Source organism: Staurois parvus, unplaced genomic scaffold (genome assembly GCF_062004578.1).
Source record: "Staurois parvus isolate SC_StPar_1 unplaced genomic scaffold, SC_StPar_1.0 ptg000031l, whole genome shotgun sequence".
Taxonomy (NCBI): domain Eukaryota; kingdom Metazoa; phylum Chordata; class Amphibia; order Anura; family Ranidae; genus Staurois; species Staurois parvus.
This window is the reverse complement of record NW_028317827.1, coordinates 13,219,701-13,241,478: the sequence shown is the minus strand read 5'-3', so window position 1 is coordinate 13,241,478 and position 21,778 is coordinate 13,219,701. Positions and strand designations below refer to the sequence as shown.

General features: G+C 38.6%; 1 protein-coding gene across 4 annotated transcripts in view; it reads left to right on the top strand.

Annotated features, from left to right (window-relative positions):
• Positions 1 to 20,849, top strand: part of LOC149470815 (sodium channel protein type 2 subunit alpha-like) — a 214,232-nt gene extending 193,383 nt beyond the window's left edge. For all 4 annotated transcript variants that reach the window (XM_089660166.1, XM_089660153.1, XM_089660173.1 and 1 more), the window contains exons 22-27: positions 3,213 to 3,497; positions 6,332 to 6,385; positions 10,011 to 10,148; positions 12,976 to 13,080; positions 13,566 to 13,836; positions 16,708 to 20,849. In XM_089660166.1, the coding sequence (XP_089516292.1) occupies positions 3,213 to 3,497; positions 6,332 to 6,385; positions 10,011 to 10,148; positions 12,976 to 13,080; positions 13,566 to 13,836; positions 16,708 to 17,903 (2,049 nt within the window). In that variant the 3' untranslated portion in view covers positions 17,904 to 20,849. The remainder of the gene's footprint in view (positions 1 to 3,212; positions 3,498 to 6,331; positions 6,386 to 10,010; positions 10,149 to 12,975; positions 13,081 to 13,565; positions 13,837 to 16,707) is intronic.
• The last annotated feature ends 929 nt before the right edge of the window (positions 20,850 to 21,778 follow it).

Genomic DNA, 21,778 nt, shown 5'->3' with positions numbered 1-21,778 from the left:
TGCAATAGTAATATTTTTTATTTGTAGCGAAGTACAGATTCATTTGAAATCCTATTATTTAAAAACAGCATTTACAGAGAAGCCTTTTCTCTTTTTATGAGAAGTTATTTACTTAGATTTTTTTTTAAATATATCTATTAAATGTGAAAAAATGAACAATTATTGCGTTATCCATCTCTTTTGATCTTGGTGGACATATGCAAAAGTATTTTTTGGAGTTTCTAACCCAAATTTAGATGTATCTGTTTCAAGAATTAATAAACCATTTTATACATGGAATGCAGGCTTGTGTTAAAAAAAATTCCTTAGCTGAGAGTGCATCTCTTTCCAGCCATTGTCTGTCTTCCAGATATAGGATTATCAATGGAATTTTGTCAATAAACGTCCTCCATAGACTGTCCCATTCAATCACACATATGTTTTTCAGTTTATATTAAGTAGCTTAAATAGGAATTTTGCAAGGGTTTCTACTGTTTTACAGAGTCCAACAGAGCCCTTGAATGCAGTAAACTAAATTTAATATGGAGGTGTGCCTAACCGCTTGAGTAGTAGGCTTTCATTACAAGGCTATTTTTTCAGTTTTCATTGCTGTCATAGTTTGACTGACAATTACTCGGCCATGCAACACTGTACCTAAATAAATTTATATAATGTTTTGAGACAGGTAGAACTGTCTTTTGGTAGTACTTAATAACCACTGGGTTTTAATTTTTTACTATAAAGGGAAAAATACCCCAACAATTGGGTTTGCTTACATTTACCTTTCATTTGTTTTGTCTTGAAAAAAAAGATCCAACAATCTTGGGTGTCAATGCACTTTAAATCCCCCACACACACACACCATAAAAAAAAAACATAATCATTGGTGGTCAATGGCACTTTAAATCCCCGCCTGCAAACAAAATCTCACAATTATTAGTGCTCAGTGGCATTTTAAACCCTCAGCCCCCAGAAAAAAACAATCCCATAATCATTGGTGGCTAGTGGCAATTTAAACTTCCTCACCTTCCTGCTGTGCTTGGAAGTATTCAGCCTATTCAGCTTCCTCTGTTGTTAATAGACCGAATGTTTCTAAACACTACTAGTGTTTATATTCCTGTTGTGCTGACACTTGTGATTGGTGTACAGCAATCACAAGGTACAGAGCCACTCTGATGAGCTCTAAACATTGTGACTGTGAACTAAGCTGTCCAGCGACCACAGGCAATGAAAGGCACACTGGCTGCCTGAGTGCATTTTCTGAAGTGATGCTGGTAAATGGCACTTCAGAAATATTTTGAGGCATATGTGGTATTTTAAAAGAAATCTTAAGTTATTATTTATTTGTTTATTGTATTTATGTTAAAGGAAGAAAAACAACTTGAATGTACTGCTGATTTTAAACACATTTCAGGCTTTGTTATATTTTATGCAATTTAAGATTGATGGTTTTATGAGCAGGATCCAAGCATGGAATTCTATGATTCCCTCTCTATAAAATATATATCACGAGATCTTGCAGTGTCACAGTAAGTATTTAACATCATCATGGTAGACACTCCTTTTGAAATATTTTTAAATATATAATATTATTAACCTTAACACTAACATGTTAAACACCGTTTATCAAATAATTAACTATACTCATTCTAAAAATACAAAATAGCTTTTAGATATTATAAATATTCTCTTCAATTTGGCAATAAAGTATTTCATCAAATTATCATTTTATGTTGTCTCATTAAAATTACATATGAACATGAGACCAGTTTCCTATATTTTTAAGGACAGCAACATCAATTTAGAATTAATTATTTATATGGATTTTAATGACTTTACAAATTCAGTTCAGATATTATGGCTTATGACTGAAGTTTGAAATTGAATGCAACACATATTTTGTCTATATAAAAATAGTTTTATTTGCTAAGAATGTTTCCATATAGAAAATGGAATAACAGTCTTAGTGAATACATCATTACTGCGTGCCTGGCTTTATGCACAACAATAGTAGCTACTAGTACAGCAGTTTGTGAATGATTCATGTGAAGCGACTGCTTGCATTAGGAGTTCTTCATCTCCGGAAAAACTTCCATCTGCATGATTACATAACATTTTCTTTGTTTTCAGCTGTCATCTGTTTAAGTTGTGTGTTTTGTTTATTTATTTATTATTGTGAACTGTATTTATTAAACTGATACAGGGTCATTTATTAAAAATATTTTTTTGTCTTTGGTGAGCCTGTGGTTGGCACTTGAATCAATCTACGTTTTCACCAAGATAAAAATAAGATTGAATTCTGTTAATAAAGCTGAAAGGCTAAATTAGTTCTCTATAGCCAGCATGTAATAGGGAGCTGTAGAACTAACACTGTTATTGGATGTTTCCTAGGCAGGTATATATTTAGGTAGGTTTTCTCACCAGTCTATAAATAAAGTGTAATGATTATGTACGTATGCAATAAGATAAATACATCTTTTGAATTAAAGGGTTTATGGTACAAGGTTGGGAAGCTTCCCATGATAGCAGGCCTTTCCAACCACTGGGTTGCATATGCAGGGGCAGTCATATCAGTTGCAGTGAAGCCAAAAATCTAAATTCCCCTTTAACAAGCAAGTAATGGGGAGTTACAAATCTACCGCTTCCACTGGAGTTTTCTCGAGCAAGTATATATTTACCTAACATATGCCTAACAAATTGTTGGGTATTCTAATTTTGAGTTGACATTTTTAAGGATTTTTCTTTGTTCTTTGATAAGAACTTCCACCAGTGAGGAAACTTAAGTGTCTGATCCGCAAGATAAAAACTGGCAATGGGAGTCCCTTTAACATTCCTGACAATGCACACATCAATCTAATAGATAAATTGCCCAAATGTGTGGTGTTAGCAAATGACCCTTGTATCTGAAATGTATGTCTCATTTATTTCAGTTAATTTGCATGTTTATTTAACAAATGTATTTACAGTATGTATTTAATAACCTTTTAATTTGTCTTTATTTTACCAAGAGTGTTAAATCTTCAGTTCTGTAAATCTAAGTGTTTTTTTTTATTATTTTTTATTCTTTCTTCCGATTTATATTTTTTTACATTATCGTGAAACTCCTTTTAAATGTTTATTTATATGTGTTTAACCTTAGATATACAGTCATTGCTCATCTCATTATCACTTTTTAAAAAGACTATGGAAGCTGTTGCTAACATGTATTTCCTCCGTCTCAATTTTTGTACTAGGTGGTTGTAAACGCCCTTATAGGCGCTATACCTTCCATCATGAACGTGCTGCTGGTTTGTCTAATATTTTGGCTAATTTTTAGCATTATGGGGGTGAACATGTTCGCTGGAAAATATGGCTACTGTTTAAATGTAACACACGATGAATACTTTGAAGTCGATGTGGTCAATAATAAATCAGAGTGTGAAGCCCTGATAGCAGCCGATAATCAAAGCGCAAGATGGAAAAACGTCAAAGTGAACTTTGATAATGTTGGCTTTGGTTATCTAGCTTTGCTTCAAGTGGTAAGATATAAATATATATTTCTTATATTTTACTGTGTAATGCAGTTCATGCCAATCAGCTTCTAACTTCAGCTTGTTCAATTAGCTTTGGCAATAAAATGTCGAAACTTATTGGTTTTTATGTAGAATTGCACCAGATTTGCACTTTCTATCCTAAGTAAATAAATCAATTTGTGTTTTTCTTAATGATTTGGTATTCTATGACACTTTACTTTTTTAAAATACCCTTGATGCACAAATGTGAATTTAGCAATTTTATTTGTTGATTTGTTTAATGATCATATTTGCTGCTTGCGACCAACATAGAATAGTTTTACAGCACTTTGCAAACATCAGTTTATGATTTGTATTTTCTCAACTACATAAATGTTTGTTGTGCAGCACCTTACTTAAAGTGGTTCTAAAGACAGAAGATTTTTTGACCTAATGTTTTCTTGCATTAAGGTAAAAAACCTTCTGGGTGCAGGTTCCCCCTCGGCCCCCCCTTATACTTACCTGAGTCCCATCTCAATCCAGTGATGTGCATGAGAGCCCCAGCTCTCCTGGGTCTCTCTCTCCTCATTGGCTCACATACCACTGGGAGCCATTGGCTCCTGTTGTTGCCAATCACAGCCAGTGAGGAGAGATTGGGGGGTGGGGCAGAGCCACGCTCTGTGTGTGAAAGGACAATGTTAAATCAAAGGAGCACAGCTCGGGAATGAGCCTGCTTGAGTGCCCCCATAGCAAGAGGCTTACTATTGGGAGCACTCAGCGGGTGGAGTTGCCAGAACCACCAGCAGGGGGCCCAAAAAGTAGAGTACCTGGGCTACTTTGTGCAAAACCACTGCAGAGCAGGTACAGTAAGTATAATAAATTTGTTATTTTTTTTCCTTTAACTTACTACCTTTAGAATCACTTTAATAACAGCCATGCCAACCATTGAGACAACAGGATCTTCAATAAAAAAAATGAAATCCTTACAAAGAGAACAAATATTGTATGATATATAAATATAATATGGTCCACATACTAACTATACTCTAAATCAGGGGTCTCCAAACTGTCTAAGCAAAGGGCCAGTTTACTGTGCTTAAGGCTTTGGGGGGCCGGACTGTACCCAGAGGGAGTAGAAAATGCCCGGCATCCGTGCCATCATTGGTTTTAATGGGAGGAAAAGCTCCCCATTGTTGATATCAATGAGAAGAATACTGCCCTATTGATGGTGTTAGTAGAGTGATTGGTGCTCCATCATTGGTGGAGTAATGCCCCAAAGGCCAGATAAAGGTAGAGATCCAGCACCTGGGCCACAGTTTGGAGACCACTGATCTAAATTAATAAAATATTCAAAAATATACTGTGTATATATATAATGATTGGTCTTTGATGAAAAACAAAAGGGAGGCAAGGACAGTTAGAGGAGATATGGATAATAATGTGTCCCTGAGATTGAAGCAAATTGAAGTAAAGGAGTGAGAAAGAATAGTTAAATGAACTACAAGCTTTAGTAGACTGCTGACAACATGTATGTCTTTAAACATAATCTGCTCTTCCAGTGCCAGCTGGAACTCCCAGGAGTCTGTCCACTTCCCAATGGTGTAAATTAGGCATGTTCCCTTCTTCAATCCCGCAATGTAGTGTACAAACGGATAGAGTGCCTAAACACCCTATCAGTGACTTTGGCCTTGTCACATGACAGGGTGTGCCTATGGCTATGCAAATAATCATCAGAAAATTTGTGCACGCACATACATTTTTCTCTGCTAAAGCATGTGATTTTCTAAAACATAGATTTTCTAAAACATGTAGTGAGCCCTAGGGGCCTTTAAAATCGAGTCACACAATATGCAGAGACTTTTTAGCTTAACCTTTTGCCACCCACATAACACATATATGTTTAGTGGCAGAGGGTGGGATTTAACGCCCACATGCTGCACATATGAGTCTGTGGGCTGAAGAGGTTTCTGTGCTGTCTGCATACTCACAGTGCACTCTCAGTACAGAAAATGAGCTGTCAAAGATACCTCTCGGCCTGCAGTAATGATAGGAAACTGGGGAACAGCTTACAATCACGTAACCAATGTGACAGTCAATCACAGTGGTCACATGATTCAGCAGACCTTCCCACCCCTGGGCTTAATAGCCCAGTTAACGGGATTAAATCTTAAAAGTGTTGTTGAGAGGAAAAATAGAAGGTCTAAAAATACCATTTGTTAAAGAGGAACTTTGTAGCGGCTGACTTTTAGTATTTTATAAATGACCAAATACTGTAGCGTTTGACTTTTAGAAAACAGGTATTCACCAGTCCATGAGTCCAGTGCTGTCTTCTCCTGGGCTGGTTCTTCATCAATCTGTGGGAAGACCGACTCCCCACTGCAGATGGGTGAGACGTGCTGTGCTTGCAAGCTGATCCCACAGCCTCCTGGGACGTGTGACCTGTCCAAGGAGGTTGTTCTGCTATTCTCACCCAGGTGAGAAACGTGGAAATGGGAGCAGGTACCTGTACCCTCCCTCCCATAAAAGAGGGAGGGGGATGAGCAGAAATTCTTAATTTAAATGAAGTTTCTTTTTTAAAAAAACAATGCTATAAGCTTCACCTAATGCCAATTAAGTGACTAAAAGCCTAGGCATTTGGACATGTGATCTCTGTTAAAAGAGAATCAGTTAGTTTGAACCAGTGATCATGTCTTCCCAGAAAAACAATTAAAATGGCTATATATTAACATAGAAGTATAGGTTCAAAAGTATTTATTGTAAAATGAATATGCATAATTTGTTTTTAGTTGTTTTAATATAATGAATACTACTTTATTATTAATGGACATGAAAAAATGAATACTATTATTTTCAATTCATAGGCAACATTTAAAGGCTGGATGGACATTATGTATGCTGCTGTTGATTCTAGAAAGGTCAGTATTGTTTGGGATATACAAACTCTCTAGATATTTGAAGTTATAGTTGTATTGTTCTAGGTATGTTTATCTAGGTATCTAGGTTGAGCCTTAACCACTTCCAGACTGGACACTTTTACCCCCTTCCTGACCAGGGCAATTTTCAGCTTTTAGCGCTATCACACTTTGAATGACAATTGCACAGTCATGCAACACTGTACCCAAATTAATTTTTTACCATTTTTTTGAGACAGATAAAGCTTTATTTTGGCGGTATTTATTCACCACTGGGATTTGTATTTTTTTTGCGATGTAAATGAAATGTCCAAAAATTTTGAAAAAAAGTGTTTTTTTAATAAAATTTTGCAAATAAATAATATTTCATCATAAATCTTAGCCAAAATTTATTCCGTTATCTTTTTAGTAAAAAAAAAAAAATCCAAATTAGTTTATAAGCAAAAATTATAATTTTTAAACATTTTTTTTTACATTTTTATTTTATTTTTTTATATTATTATTTTTTATTTTTTTTTTTACATACTGTCACCCTAGCAGTACAGTGTCACCATGTGGGGGGTGATGAAGATTTTTTTTTTTTTTTTTTACACTGATTGCTTTTACATCCATATAGGATGTAAAAGCAATCATTTCTCCTTCTCTCTGTCTCTCCTTCTCTCCTTCTCTCTGTCTGCATTCTTGCACTCATTGAGAAGTACTGAGTGAGCTGTGATTGGTCACAGCTTGTCACATGGTACAAGGCTTTTGTGAATAGCCTTGTACCATGTGACCTCTGTGATCATTCACAGATTTCACACGTAGTAAGCAATGATGTCAGAAGTGACTTCTTGCTTACTACTTTGCATGTGATCACTGATTGGCCAATCAGTGATCACATGATCGGGACCTCGTACAGAGGTCCCATCCGACGATCGGTGTTTCACTGTGTCCGGAGGACACAGCGGGCACCGGATCGCGGTGCTGCGCGCTCCCAGGGAGCGCGCACAAGCAGGGTGCGGGGAGGCCGTTTATAGACGGCCACCCGACCCTGCAGTGCCACCGTCCAGCCGTTTATATACAACGGCCGGACGGGAGGTGGTTAAGAGATTTGTTATATAATGATTGATTCATTCAAATACAAGGGCAGTATGTGTGATCTGTTTATAATCTTTATGTTACACAGGTTGCTAAACAGTCCAAAGCAAATTCATGTCCTTTTTTAATACGTGCCTTGTATACCTTTAGCATTTGAAGTTAAATTGGTTTCTATGTGCTTGAATACTTTTTTATTGCCCCCCTCCCATTATCAATAGTGGAGTAAAGACATATTATAGGGTCATGCTTTCTAACTAAACATTTTCATATGGTCGTTGCTACTATGAGAAGACTTAAGTAGGACTTTAGGAATCTAGGTAATCACAATTAATGATATAAAACAGAATGGCTTAGTGGTTAGCATGTCTGCCTTGCAGTAAATGGATCATGAGTTAAATTCCTGACCATGGTTCCTCCTACATGGGGTTTGCATGTTCTCCCTGTGCTTGTGTGGGTTTCCTCTGGGTGCTCTGGTTTCCTCCCACACTCCAAAGACATGCTGGTAGGTTAACTGGATCCTGTCTAAATTGTCCCTAGTATGTGTATGTATGAATGTGAGTTAGGGACATTAGATTGTGCACCCCCTAGGGGTTAGGGACTGATGTGAATGCACAATATATATGTAAAAAGCTGGGTAAAATGACGGCGCTATATAAGTACCTGAAATAAATGAATAAAAAATGTGCTCACACAGTAATCACACAATTTACCCTTCCCATTGTCAGTTCTCAAAGGCTCTGTATATATTCAAGGCATGTACATTATACTAAGCAACAAAGTCCAGAGCACACTGGATTGTGCAGAAAATAAGTACCAAAAAAAATACTTCCACAAAACCACAGTGTATATCCTCCATGATATAATAAAATAAAGAAGTCTCAGGCTGAGCAGTGCTATATAACCACTTTAAGACCATGCCTTTTCTGACACTTTTTGTTTACATTTATAAATCAGTATTTTTTTTGCTAGAAAATAACTTCGAACACCCAAACATTATTTATTGTTTAGCAGATGCCCTAGAGAATAAAATGATGGTTGTTGCAATTTGTTTTATGTGCAGTGGTTTTTCAAATGCAATTATTTTGGAAACAATACACTTTAACTAATTTTAATGCACAAAGACGTAATACATTACCGAATTGTTTGGTAAAATATAAAAGATGATGTTCAACCGAGTAAATAGACACCTAACATGTCACGCTTTAAAACTGTGCACACTTGTAGAATGGTACTAAACTGCAATACTTAAAAATCCCCATAGGTGACACTTTAAAAGCCTTTCTAGGCTACCAGTTTACCGTTATACAGGAGGTTTGGTGCTAGAATTATTGCTTTTGCTCTGGTGAATGCCATTTACATACCGTCATGGCACCAATGCTTCTGTGTGCCTTTGCATGCGAGCACAGTGGGACGAGCAATTTAAAAAATGTTTTATTTTATTATTTATTTTACTTTAATTATTTTTGTTTACTCTCTGTCTCTTTATTTATTTATTTTTGTTTGGGGGGGGGGGTCATTTTTATTGCTATTACATGGAATGTAAATTGGACTGTTAATATCCCTTGCAATAGGAAGTGACAGGCTCTCTTTATGAAGATATCTGGGGTCTATTGGATCCAAGATCTCTCCTCTGCCCTTAAACGCATCTGATCACACCAAGATTGGTTTAGTAAGCTTTTCACAAGTCAAAAATGACTTGATTACATGCTGGGGAAACTGGAAGTGACAAAATACTCGTTGATTCCAGTTTCAAATAGTTTAGAGATGATCGGCAAAGATCCGGTCCCCAGTCATCTCTATGGTAAGCTGGTGAAACTGCTGGTTTCAGTGCCGGGCTCCCCACTGGGAAGGGAGAGTCCAGAGAGGCACGGGGGGGGGGGGTTTGGGAGGACCCCCTTCTGCTTCCTGTAAAAGCAATCCAGCAGATAAAGCATCAGCCCAGTATAGACTTTCGAACTGTACATGTACGTTAGCTGGTACAGAAGTAGTAAAAGGGCAACATTTAGTGCAACACACATTTCCAAAACTCACACCTTAGGTAGATTGCTAGTTATAGCTTTTATACTTCTGCCTGCACATCCACCTGTATTATATGGAAACTAGCCTACTACCCTGCATTCTTTATTGTTTTTGTAACCACAAAGTACTGAAAAGCCTTCCATCTGAAATCAGTTGTACAAACTTGCAGGCATCTATTGGCTAAATGCTGTTAATTTGATTTGGCATTCGTAGAACACCATACTGCTTAGACAGCACAGTTCCACTACAAATCCTGGTCTGCTTGTCATGTGACATGTTACATCAGCAATCATTCTTCTCAAAAGTCTACTTCCCAGCATTCCTTGGTATTTTATGTAACCGTGTGGTAAAAAGTCTTTCATATGAAATCAGATGTGTAGACGTGCAAGTAGTTTTTTAAGACAACACATATCTATTGACTTGACGTTTGGTGGGTTAGAGGTGAATAAGAAACCTCATATATCATGTATGTATTTGATTGTTTATTTTTTACTTTTTTTTTTTTATTGAATTTGACTGTATTCACTTCCAGGAAGAAGAGCAACCAAAATATGAAGACAATCTATACATGTACCTTTATTTTGTCATTTTCATCATATTTGGATCCTTTTTCACACTTAACCTTTTCATTGGTGTCATCATTGATAACTTTAATCAGCAGAAAAAGAAGATAAGTATTACATGTTTACTAACTGCTAAAAAAATGTGTTTCTGTTGTCAAAGATCCATATAAAATTATACCGTTGGAAAATTTTAGTATAAAAAAATTGTCATACACTTTTATTTTCCAAACTTAGACAACAGTAAAAAAAAAAAAAGTTCTAAGTCCTTGTTGGGTAGGAAATCCATCACTTTTTATCTTTGGTGCAATATGTTCTAAAGTAGGCAACTTGTTGCTTGCATCAGAAATCTCCCACATGCCTTACTTACTGTTTATAAAGGGAGCTGATCTCTAGCTTACCCGGTCCCATAGTATTCTGAGAATACCTATACTGAAAGAAATATGCAGGCAACCATTATGGAAATCCTAGTTGTCTGGCTGTCATGCTACTCCAATAGATTCATTTGTTTCTGAATCACTGAATTTGTTTCTGAATCACTAACTTGGAACAAGTAGATTGTGATTTTCTAACTTCACGTCAACTCCACTGCCAGTATGCTTGGTCCATGTAAGTAACTCAGTAGTAAAGTCAGAGACAGACAGAAATCCAGTATATTCAAAAGAAAAGTCACCAATGGTAGCCTCCATATTTTTCCTGTCACTTTTTTATTGAAAAGAATACAGTAACAGCCATGGCGTTGCAGTTTGCAAACAATAACAAAGTGTAACAACGCAGGGATTCCAATGTTGGGGCGAAAAACAATCAGTACAACCAAAAAGTCAAATTTTGATCAGTTAGATCAGTAAGCATAAACCATCCAGGTACTGAGTGTGGGAATACTGATATTAGCTAGTGGTGCACACACAGAGGAATGTCACAGACAGTCCAGTGCTACTCATGCAAGTGGGTTATATAGGCAAAAATGGTAGTTCAGTTCCACCTACAGAAGAGTTTGCTGAACACCAAAGGTGAAAGGTAAACTCAATACCAACAAATTACAAATACATGTAATTTCTCTATGGATCTGTGGGGGATTGGTGAGCAGGTTACTTTAAAAAAACATGACTCACTGATCGTGAAGTTAATCCCCTTCTCCTGTACATTGAATAAGCTTGCAAGGCACAGGAGGAGTGCACATAGAGCAGGGGTAGGCAACCTTTGAGAGTTGGGGATCTACCTGGACAACATAAAAGAGATCACTGGGATGTAGCGCCCTTTTTTTAAAAAAGAAATTAGCTAGTAAGGCCCCAGTAAAAAGTAGTACGTTGGGTAGTATACAGGGGTCAGTAGCTTGTAGGACATTGTACAGGGACCAGTAGTTTCTAAGGTTGAGTACAGAGATTGAGTGTGTACGGTAATGTACAGGGATCAAGAATTTGTAGGGCAGAATATAGGGGCAACAGGGCAGAGGAAAGGAGGTCAACAGGGCAGTGTACAGGAGCCAGCATCGTGGAGGTCAGTAGGGCAGTGTACAAGGGTTAGCAGCAGGACAGAGCATAGAGATCAGCAGGGCAGTGTACAGGGGTCATCAGGGTGGGGGTCAGTAGGGCAGTGTTCAGGGGTCAGCAGGGTAACAGGCAGGTCAATGTACAGGGGTCAGTAGGGTAGTGACTGTACCCATATGTAGAGCAGGGACATGCCAGTGACATATTCCTCTGGTGTGCTAATCCCTGCTAGCCCTCCTCCAGCGTCCCATCCATCCCATAGGATGTCAGGCACATGGCTTCTCTGTGCCACTCTGATAGTGGGGGAGGAACACCAATGTCCCTGTCCAACCAATGAAGGGTCAGTAAGGCAATGGGTCCAAACCAGCCACAGCTATCGCACTGGGAAATTGGCAAAGCTGACAGCCATTCATAGACACGGAACACCTCCACCACATGTGATTGTCTGTCAGTTTTGGCAGCTTCCTGGCAGGATAGCTAAGGTACCTTTGACAGGTTGATGACCCCCGCTGTTGAGGATTCCTGGCAGAATCAAAACTATTGCGCATCTCTATGTCAGATTCCACTGGGGAAAGTGGCGGAGGACGTTTTACACCTCTGTGATCAGAAGGTGAAACCAGTTCTTGAAAAGCAGGAGGAGAAATGAGGGAAAACTGCAGCTATAAAATATTCACTCCCCCCAAGAATACTCACAGACCCGCTTGGGAAGTATGGCTGTGTGACAACTGTGGAGCACAATATTCACAGTTGTGTTTGGTGTTACTCACGGTGTCTGTCAGCAGAGAAGAAAATCTGTTGAATAGGAAAAGGAAAGCTATCCTGACATTTCTTCCACAGTGCTTCACAGCTGATTTTCACATCTCTGCCTTGCTGTGTGGGGCATCCCTCAAGCACTGCTCTGTTGTCTCTGGCAAAGCTGTGGTGAGGGGAGAAGCAGTGCCGGTAAATTCAAAGAGCAGCTTGGCTAAAACAACCCAACCGCTGGACCACAGCAGGAACACAAAGCGGGCTTTCAAAATCAACAGCCAATCAAAGCCAGGGAAGCCTCTGCCACCTGTGATTGGACGTCAGCTTTGTCACCTTCCCAGCAGCATGGCTCAGGCAGGTTCAGACTAGTGTCTGAACCCGCCTGAGCTCATCACCTACTCAGTCGACAGGTAGATTGCAATCAATAGGTTGCTGACCCCAGACATAGAGGGTGAGAGTAACACTGCTGCATTGTAAAGCAGAGGGTGAGTATTGCCACTCTGAAAAAGTAGTGAAAAGGGATGAATGTTTAGAGTTAACTTTATTAAGGAAGTTGGAGGGAAAAAATCATAAAGCTATTAGGGCAACATGGTACATTTGCAGCAAAATATCACACAGGAGCTTTTAGGTTTGCATACAGTACATTTTATTCTGCCTTAAAGTGGTTGCTTTGTCATAACCATTTTTATATTCTTTCCTATAATTTGGAGGTCAAGATATCTTCATGACAGAAGAACAAAAGAAATATTACAATGCCATGAAAAAACTAGGATCCAAAAAACCACAAAAGCCTGTCCCTAGGCCACAGGTGAGTCATTTCCCTTCATTAAAGGCTTACTAGAAGGCAACTGGTAATAAGAAGATGAACTGCACATAGGTAAAATGTCTCAGCGGCTATCCGTCTACAACAGTGGTGCTCAACTTAGAAGGGGGACTCGCCTGTGATATCACCAGGGGGCTGCACATAATATATATTACATGTAATGCTGAAAAAACTGGCAGAGACTGCAGACATACTATAGGAGGTGTGGACTATGATCATGCTACAGGTGTGATTGAGGACACATTACAGGAAACTGCCAGAATTCATTGCAATTACAGCCTACTTTACAGTTCAATGCTCCCACTTCTGCAAAGAACTGCTGGGATACAAGCGACATAGATCAAGTATCTAAGGGTTGCATGTGAACTCAGGGTGCAGGTTGGAAAATAAGGGTCTGCAAGATCCTTTCATCTAAAATTACAAAATTAATAACTACAATATAACTTCACATCTTCTTTTGTGTATTTCAGAATAAATTCCAAGGTGCCGTCTTTGATTTTGTGTCCATGCAACCATTTGACATCACCATTATGGTTTTGATTTGCTTGAACATGGTGACAATGATGATAGAGACAGACGACCAGAGCAGAGACATGGAAAATATCTTGTACTGGGTTAATGCAGTCTTCATTGTGCTCTTCACCGGAGAATGTGTACTCAAGCTTATTTCCTTACGGCATTACTACTTCACAATGGGATGGAATATATTTGATTTTGTGGTTGTCATTCTCTCTATAGTAGGTAGGTATATCAATAATTAGAAAGGAGAACATAAATTCTAGAAGTTAAAGGAGGACAGTGGAGATGGTGAGGGCCTCTTGGATAGTGGCCCTCTGGAAGGCTTGTGCTGGAGCTTTTCCAAGAATTATCTAACAGAAGAGCTCTTCTGGACAGATCAATGAGGACCACTGTCTCCTCTCTCTTCACCAATATAGAATGAAGATGATACAGATGATCAAAATACAGCGTGAAGATGATGATTCCGAGTATCAAAATATGTTTTACCAAATATAAAAATATTTTTGGTAAAGGCAGGACTGTGACTACTGCAACTTTTTATCCATAAATCCAAGTAAATCATTAATGAATGATGTATTGTTTGCTAAATCATTGCATATCACAAATACTTGCCATTTTTTTTTTAATAATTTATATGTTTGTACATTTGTTACTATTCTTTGTTACATTTCAGTGCTGCTAATTTTCTACAGTCTCTTTGCAGCCAGTCCTTGCCCACATACACTCACTCGAATAAGTGTACAGATGGATGCATGGCATCTCCCAGGGCAGTTTTCTTGATAGTGAGAACAGCAGACCATCTCTGCAAGATGTATGTTAAAATGGTTATATGTAGAAGCCCACACGACAGGGTAATAATACACAAGTACAATTGAAAGAGTGGGACAGAGCATTGGTCACCCTATAACAGGAAGTGCCTGGACAAGGACATTCATGGCATAGTCACCATGTGCTAGTTTAAAATATTGCAAAATTACTAAAGCTTACGTGAGATTTTAGTGATTGGGTTTACTTTGGGTTTAGAATAAAAAAATAACATGTTTTTCTAGTTCTTTTCAGGGAAGCTTTAAAGTTCTAAACCATAAATGAAGGTGCTTTAGAGTGTATAACTGAACATATAATGTAGCATAACTATAGCATAGTTAGCTTCCTTAAAAGAGAACTTAAAAAAACGTATAATCACCTAGGTGGATGCAACTACAATCCAATCATCTGTCCCCCTCCAGCTCTGTACTGAGAACTGAGCAATCAAACACCACTGATCGCTCAGTTCTCCCCCTCCACTCTGAGCAGACAGCCATGACTCTCAGTCTCTGGTTCTGTGTTCTGCTCCTCTCGCACTCACCAGAATGCTGGGCTGTGGAGGGGGAAGGAGCGGCTGGCTCAAGCTCTAGTCAGATTGCTGAGAGGCTGAGTCAGGTGCCACTCTAGGCTTTTGGGTGGATCCTGACCATATGGTTGGGATCTTTTCAGAGCCTGGCCCGGCTGAGTGATGTCAGCCGACAGTGGACATTAGCTCTCTGCTGACAGAAAACGGCTTGCAGGAGTGCAGAATGAACTGAACTCCTGTGACCTACAGGAGAAGTATAGCCAAAAAAGCTCCAGATCCAATTTGATTAGTGACTGTTTCGAAGAAATTTGTGCAAGAATGATGCTATGTTAACAAAGTGTAGACAACAAAAACACTAGAAAACTTTATCAATTTCCTGTAATAAGTTATAACATGTATTATGAAATATCATTAAATGTAAATTGAAACAAACATCAAGAGACATCTAACATATGATACACTTCGCCTAAAGAAATATAAAATGACTGCAAACATTTGCAAGTATTAGTACACACGTGCATGGCAAGTTTTGCAGATGTGTTAAATTTTCGCTATCAGCCTATCTTGCCATAGAGGCACAGCTAACAATGGCCTAAATCCATAGCACCTAGCAAACACACTTCCTCAGGGGAAAGACATTCACTAATGAGCTCCCATCGTAGTTAATAGACCTACATCTTTACTAAGGCAAGCCATAGATGATACAATTTTCTTTCCTTCCACCACAGGTAGTAGTGACCATGGTGAACCATCTCTAAGCCACCTATAGACTCTTGGAGTTGTATCTGTGACAGCGTGCCAGCACAGAAGTACAAAAAGGATACCATATTCACTCCAAAGCAGGAGAAAAGTAGAGGATGTGTATAGGGTGCATCAATGGAGGAGGCTGTGGGCAGGAGATGTCAGCCAGGGATGGAGGAGACATTGGATAAGAGGCACTGGGCAGCACTTCTAGGAGTTGAAGCAAACTCTGTATATGGAAGAGGATAGAATAGGAAGGCACTTCTACAGTAAGTGCAGCATATACTGCACTTAGAAGCGCCTTCCTGTTCTATCCTACTCCAAAACAGAAAGGGCCTTCATGAGAGGATTCCCAGGTTTTTCTTTGTTGCCAACTGAAGATGTAAAAAGATTCAAAACATCTTTTGAAATAAACTTGTTAAAGCTGTGTTTAGGCATAAAAACATAGCTTTAGTGAGATAACTTTCCTGTGATGAAGGATATCCCACACTATGCAGGCAGCTGGATCCTAGAGAAATCTCTGTAGGGTTGCCCCATCCTCTTCCTGGTGTTGAACCTCCATCTATGCAGGGTTTAATAGCTTCAGGTTTTCTGTTAAGCTGCTGTGAAACAGGTTTCAGATGAGGCCCCCACCCTCCTTCCATTGGTTGTTTTGTGGCTTTCACTGCTTGCAATATGATGTTTAAATGGGGAAAAGTCTGATCAGTCACAGGATTCTCTCTTCCATTGGCAAATCATGTTACAAGCAGTGAAAGCAATGAAAGAAAATTTCTCGATGAAGAAAAAGAGGGCAGGCCCTCCTCGAGAACTTTTCATAGCACTTTCACATGAGACCTGAAGCTATTGGTTTAGCAGCAGGAAAATTCCTGCACAGCAAACTACCTGCACAACACAGGACATCCTTCATAATAGGTTCATTTGCTTTCAGCTCTAAAGTGATTTGCAAAATTTTACTGAAGTTGTATGTTTGTTTAATATATTGTACATATGCTCATGTTTGCTTTTCCTCCTTTTGCCCATAGGTATGTTCCTAGCTGATCTAATTGAAAAATACTTTGTATCACCAACCCTGTTCAGAGTAATAAGACTTGCCAGAATAGGACGTATCCTACGTCTCATCAAAGGAGCAAAAGGCATTCGTACTTTGCTGTTTGCTTTGATGATGTCACTTCCTGCTTTGTTTAACATAGGATTACTACTTTTCCTTGTGATGTTCATTTATGCTATCTTTGGAATGTCCAACTTTGCCTATGTCAAGAAGGAAAGTGGCATTGATGACATGTACAATTTTGAAACTTTTGGCAACAGTATGATTTGTTTATTCATGATTACAACATCAGCTGGGTGGGATGGCTTGTTAGCACCCATTCTCAACAGTAAATACCCAGACTGTAATCCAGCTATTGAACATCCTGGAAGTTCCGTAAAAGGGGATTGTGGTAACCCCTCTGTTGGGATTTTCTTCTTTGTAAGTTACATCATCATATCCTTTTTAGTGGTGGTAAACATGTATATCGCTGTAATTTTGGAGAACTTTGGTGTTGCAACAGAGGAAAGTGCAGAACCTCTTGGAGAGGATGACTTCGAAATGTTCTATGAAGTCTGGGAAAAGTTTGATCCGGGTGCAACACAATTCATTCAATACAATAAATTGACTGACTTTGCCGATGCTCTAGATCCACCTCTTCGTATACCAAAACCAAACAATGTACAGCTTATTGCAATGGATCTTCCCATGGTAAGTGGTGACAGAATTCACTGCCTAGACATCTTGTTTGCTTTTACAAAGCGAGTGTTGGGTGAAGGAGACGAAATGGATAATCTCCGTCAACCAATGGAGGAACGTTTCATGGCCTCCAACCCTTCAAAGGTCTCCTATGAACCAATTACTTCTACATTACGAAGAAAACAAGAGGAACTGTCTGCTATTATGATCCAGCGCGCCTTTCGAAGTTATATTTTGAGGAAAACCATAAATCGTGCTTCCTTTCTGTACAATCATGCTAAAGACAAAGATGGAGACAGTCTAATAACACGGAAAGACGTACTGAGCGATCGACTCAATGGGAACTCTACAACAGACAAAGTAGACATAACACCCTCAACAACATCTCCCCCATCTTATGACAGTGTTACAAAACCAGACAAAGAGAAACATGAAAAAGACAAAACAGAGAAAGAAGACAGGGCAAAAGATATCAGGGAGCGTAAGAAGTAACTTTTTGTGGCAAAATGTTTACAGCCTGTGAACATTATTTATGTCAGCAGGACTCATTTCAGAAAATTATGCCAAACTGACAGTTCTTAAAATTATGTACTTATGGTCAGTGCCTACAGTACGACAGTGACCCCCTGTCAGGAATGGACTACAAAAGACGCTCAATGCCCTTGACTGGAGGTTACTGTTTTAACCTCTTCACTGCTATAGAGGCTTGCAATGCATCGCTTAGGGATGTTTTGCTGGCCGCTTAGGAAGTAAAGGGGTTGACTTCCCAGCTGACACTGCTGAAGAGGATAGTCAGAATGGCTACTCAGACTGTGCGGAATGGGGACCATTTTGTGGGATACAAACCTATTGTTTTTTTTTTGTGTGTTGAACACTTTAGTAAAGTACTTGTATCCACTGTTTGCATTTCAACTGCCATACTTGCCATATGTTTACAAGTTCTATGTTTATGGATTCATCCTTTTTTTGAATTCATAGGTTCTCTACAATTATATGCGACTATTTTTGTAAATGGGTTTTATGTTGGGAAGGAGCTGATAATAACAACTTCAAAGGTATGGGAACCAGGTGTTCTTCAATATCTTTCTCTATAACATATATGAAGAAAAGTGATTGCATGAACGCATGCCAGGTTCATAGGTCATGCATGGGAAAAAATAAAAAAAAATAAAAACATAGAGCTTAAAAAAAAAGATGACCATTATGTGACACTATTTGTTGAGGTGCTTAACTGTTCATGCAGTGTCACATAACAAAAGTTGAAAGGTGCCTGTTTTGCCCCAATTTAGCCCCATGTCACGGGGAAGAAACATTTTTATGCAACAAATTGGCAAAGTTTTGGTGCCTAGAGGGATTAATTACATTTACAACTTGGTTTGAGTGAAATTTATTTATTTGACTGCACAGGTTGACCAAAATCCATTCTTTAGGCTTTATCCTGCATTATTGTTTGGCCATCTTCAGCTTGTCAGCAAGGTTGACTTTGTACAAGCCAATGGAATTGCCTGTGTTACAGTATGTAAATAGCTCCTTTACTACGTGGTGGATGTTTGAGCAAGGAAATAATGATTTGGGCACAGTATTTATTGCATCAAATATGTACCACATAATGTGTAGTTTGCAAGCTTCTGGAAAATAATAGAAAAAAAAAATATTCTGTACCAATATAAATAGTTTGGACGCTATCACAGGTGCATGTTCATATTGCCTGGGCTGCTTATGATGTTTTATTTCCCCACCGTCCAGCAGTATATTATGGAAAGCCATACGTCATTGGTTAGGTAAGACAAATTGTTCAGTGAGGTCTGGTTTCTTTGTTGTTAACCTCTTTGCTGCTGCTCTGCAGTTCAAACTGGTTAAGCAATAGTTTGCAGCTTTTCTTTTATGTTCCGTCTTATTTTTGTTTTTCTTTTTGTGTTTTTTGCATTCTTTTATTTTTGCTTTTGTTACGAAACATTTTGTATTGATCTAGACAAAAAATTGGAAATGTTGCAAACTGCGTTCAAGGACACAAGAGTTTTTAACAAGATGATTCTATAAATACTGTAAATATTCATTTAGCTTTATTTTTCAGCATTTTGTACATAAGAGAAGAGAAGACAAAAAATTAACTAAACTTCAGGGGTTAATGTTGTGGTCACTTTTCGTACTCGCCCACACTTAGCACTATTAAATTGGAGAGCTTTGCAAATAAAAAAATGAAGAAGAGAGTTGTAAATTTTGCTATTTTATTATAATTTTTGGGGGTTTTCTTTCGGTGCACATGCTGAATGTGGAAGTAAATGTGTGAAATTGGGGACCACAGCTCGCACAAGAAAAATATGTTTATATTGAAGATGAACTTTAGAAAACACCAGGTTAAATATGCAGAAACTGTGAGATATGCCTGCATCAGGGATTTAACCTTTTTAGCACCAGGGTATTCTGCATACTTGAGCAACAGTTATTTCATAAAGTTATGGCTAAAAAGGTTAAATATAGTTGTATTTTGTGTTGATTTGCATAAGGTTTAGGCAACCTGCTGCTCCAACAGCGGTGATAGGGCACCTGGCTCTGTACATGGGCATTTCTGGGTCAAAATCAGTATGTGATATGTGATTGGCTCATAGTAGTTTGTGGGCTTGAGACTGTGGGGCCTAAATCCTGACCGACAAGTAGCCCCAGTATCAAGGTGTTTGACTTTAACATTAAGCAGCAATGTTGTAAAAGTCACCAGAAAGTTGCCCTGTATTCACTAAAATCCTGAAAAATCTGAGACACTTTCTGGGTTAACCAGAGCTGAGCCAATATCCACTGGAATGCTAACTGTTCATTCTTGGATACAACACAATAACTGAAGCACTTAAAGCCTCAGTTACATGAAGGGCTTCTAGGGACGTTATTGATCGCATTCCTTTAAATATTGCCTCAGCTCAAAATGGCTACCTCCACTGTGCCTCTAATTTTTAACAGATTGACTTTGTGTTGGATAATAATGGCTCTGGCACTTTTGTGCAGCTAACAGGTGCTCTTTAAGCTGCAAATTTTAGAATGTGCTGTCAGTTTAAAAATCCTGACAAAAACCTTCTAGAACATGCAGTTTATCCAAAGCTGGCAAAGCTGCAAATTAGACTTGAGTATAGTTTACTTTTTTTTTCTATAGTCTAACTGGATTATTCATTCTACTATTGTTAATTCATGCTGCACTGGAATGTTTAGCCAATGTGTGGGATCCACATGCTTCATTTCTCCAAAAGAACATGACTTTGCTTACGACACCATGTTACCTTCAGTTCTGTTTGGGACACACAATGACATTCAATGTAGACTCCTTTGCTTTCCAGGAATAATGACTTGTAGTGTACTGTGAACTGCATGCAGGAAAATGCTATTACCTAAAGTTACAGCTAACTACATTACAAACAAGCCAAAAGAATAAAGATTACATTTTGTATTGTATATTTGTCTTCTGGGTCTGTGTTTTTCTGCTTCAGTCTGTGGATTTTTCATAATTGCAAATGAAAGTCAATTTACCCATAGACATGAGATAATGCCTAACCGGGTCAGTTTCAGTTAGCTTAAGTTAGACTGAGCAATGGCCTTGGGTACCTTTATAATGTCGAAGAAACCCCATGAATAGCTGATTTTAATGGAAAGGACAGTCAATTGGCTGAGGTGACTTTCTCTATAAAACCTCTTTCATTCCTGCAGTGATGATAGTGGGGATGTCTGCAAAATTTGTTCACTGCCACACTTAGTCAATACCAGTATGCCTGCCTGTGATGCGTCTTTAAAAAAAAAACAGGTAATTAACTCATGTCTGTTATCAATTTCTATGGCCAATTGAAGTTTCAGCAAAAAATATATAATTCAGGCTGCATAAAAACAATAATGTTTGTGTCTTACTGTTATTTCCTTTAAAACAGAGCCCCAACATCAGTAATACAAGATTTTTTCCCTAGGCAACATACTGCAGAGAAGTGCTGGTGTTCTCTGTGTGAGTGAGCAGCAGTCTCTTTGCCTTTGTCTGATTGCTCCCCCCTGCTGAGTCAGAGCTAGAACACTGCAATCAGCAAAATGTGTGAGCTTTGCTGAGTGCAGCACTGTAGGTGAGCAGGGGCCATGTCAGACGGCAGCAGAGGGACTAGTACTTCTCTGCAGTCTGCTGCCTGGGAGAGATGGGTTTGGAATGGTACTGGGTCTCTATTAAAAAAAAGATAACTAAGTCCTCATGCACACTGGACATTTTTACAGCTTCTCCTAGGGGTAATTAACTCAGGTCTGTTATCAATTTCTATGGCCGATTGAAGTTTTCCTGCTTCGAAACTCACCTATATGTTAGCCTATGTGTCCATGTGCAGGTGTGTCCATGCATGTTTGGAGGCATT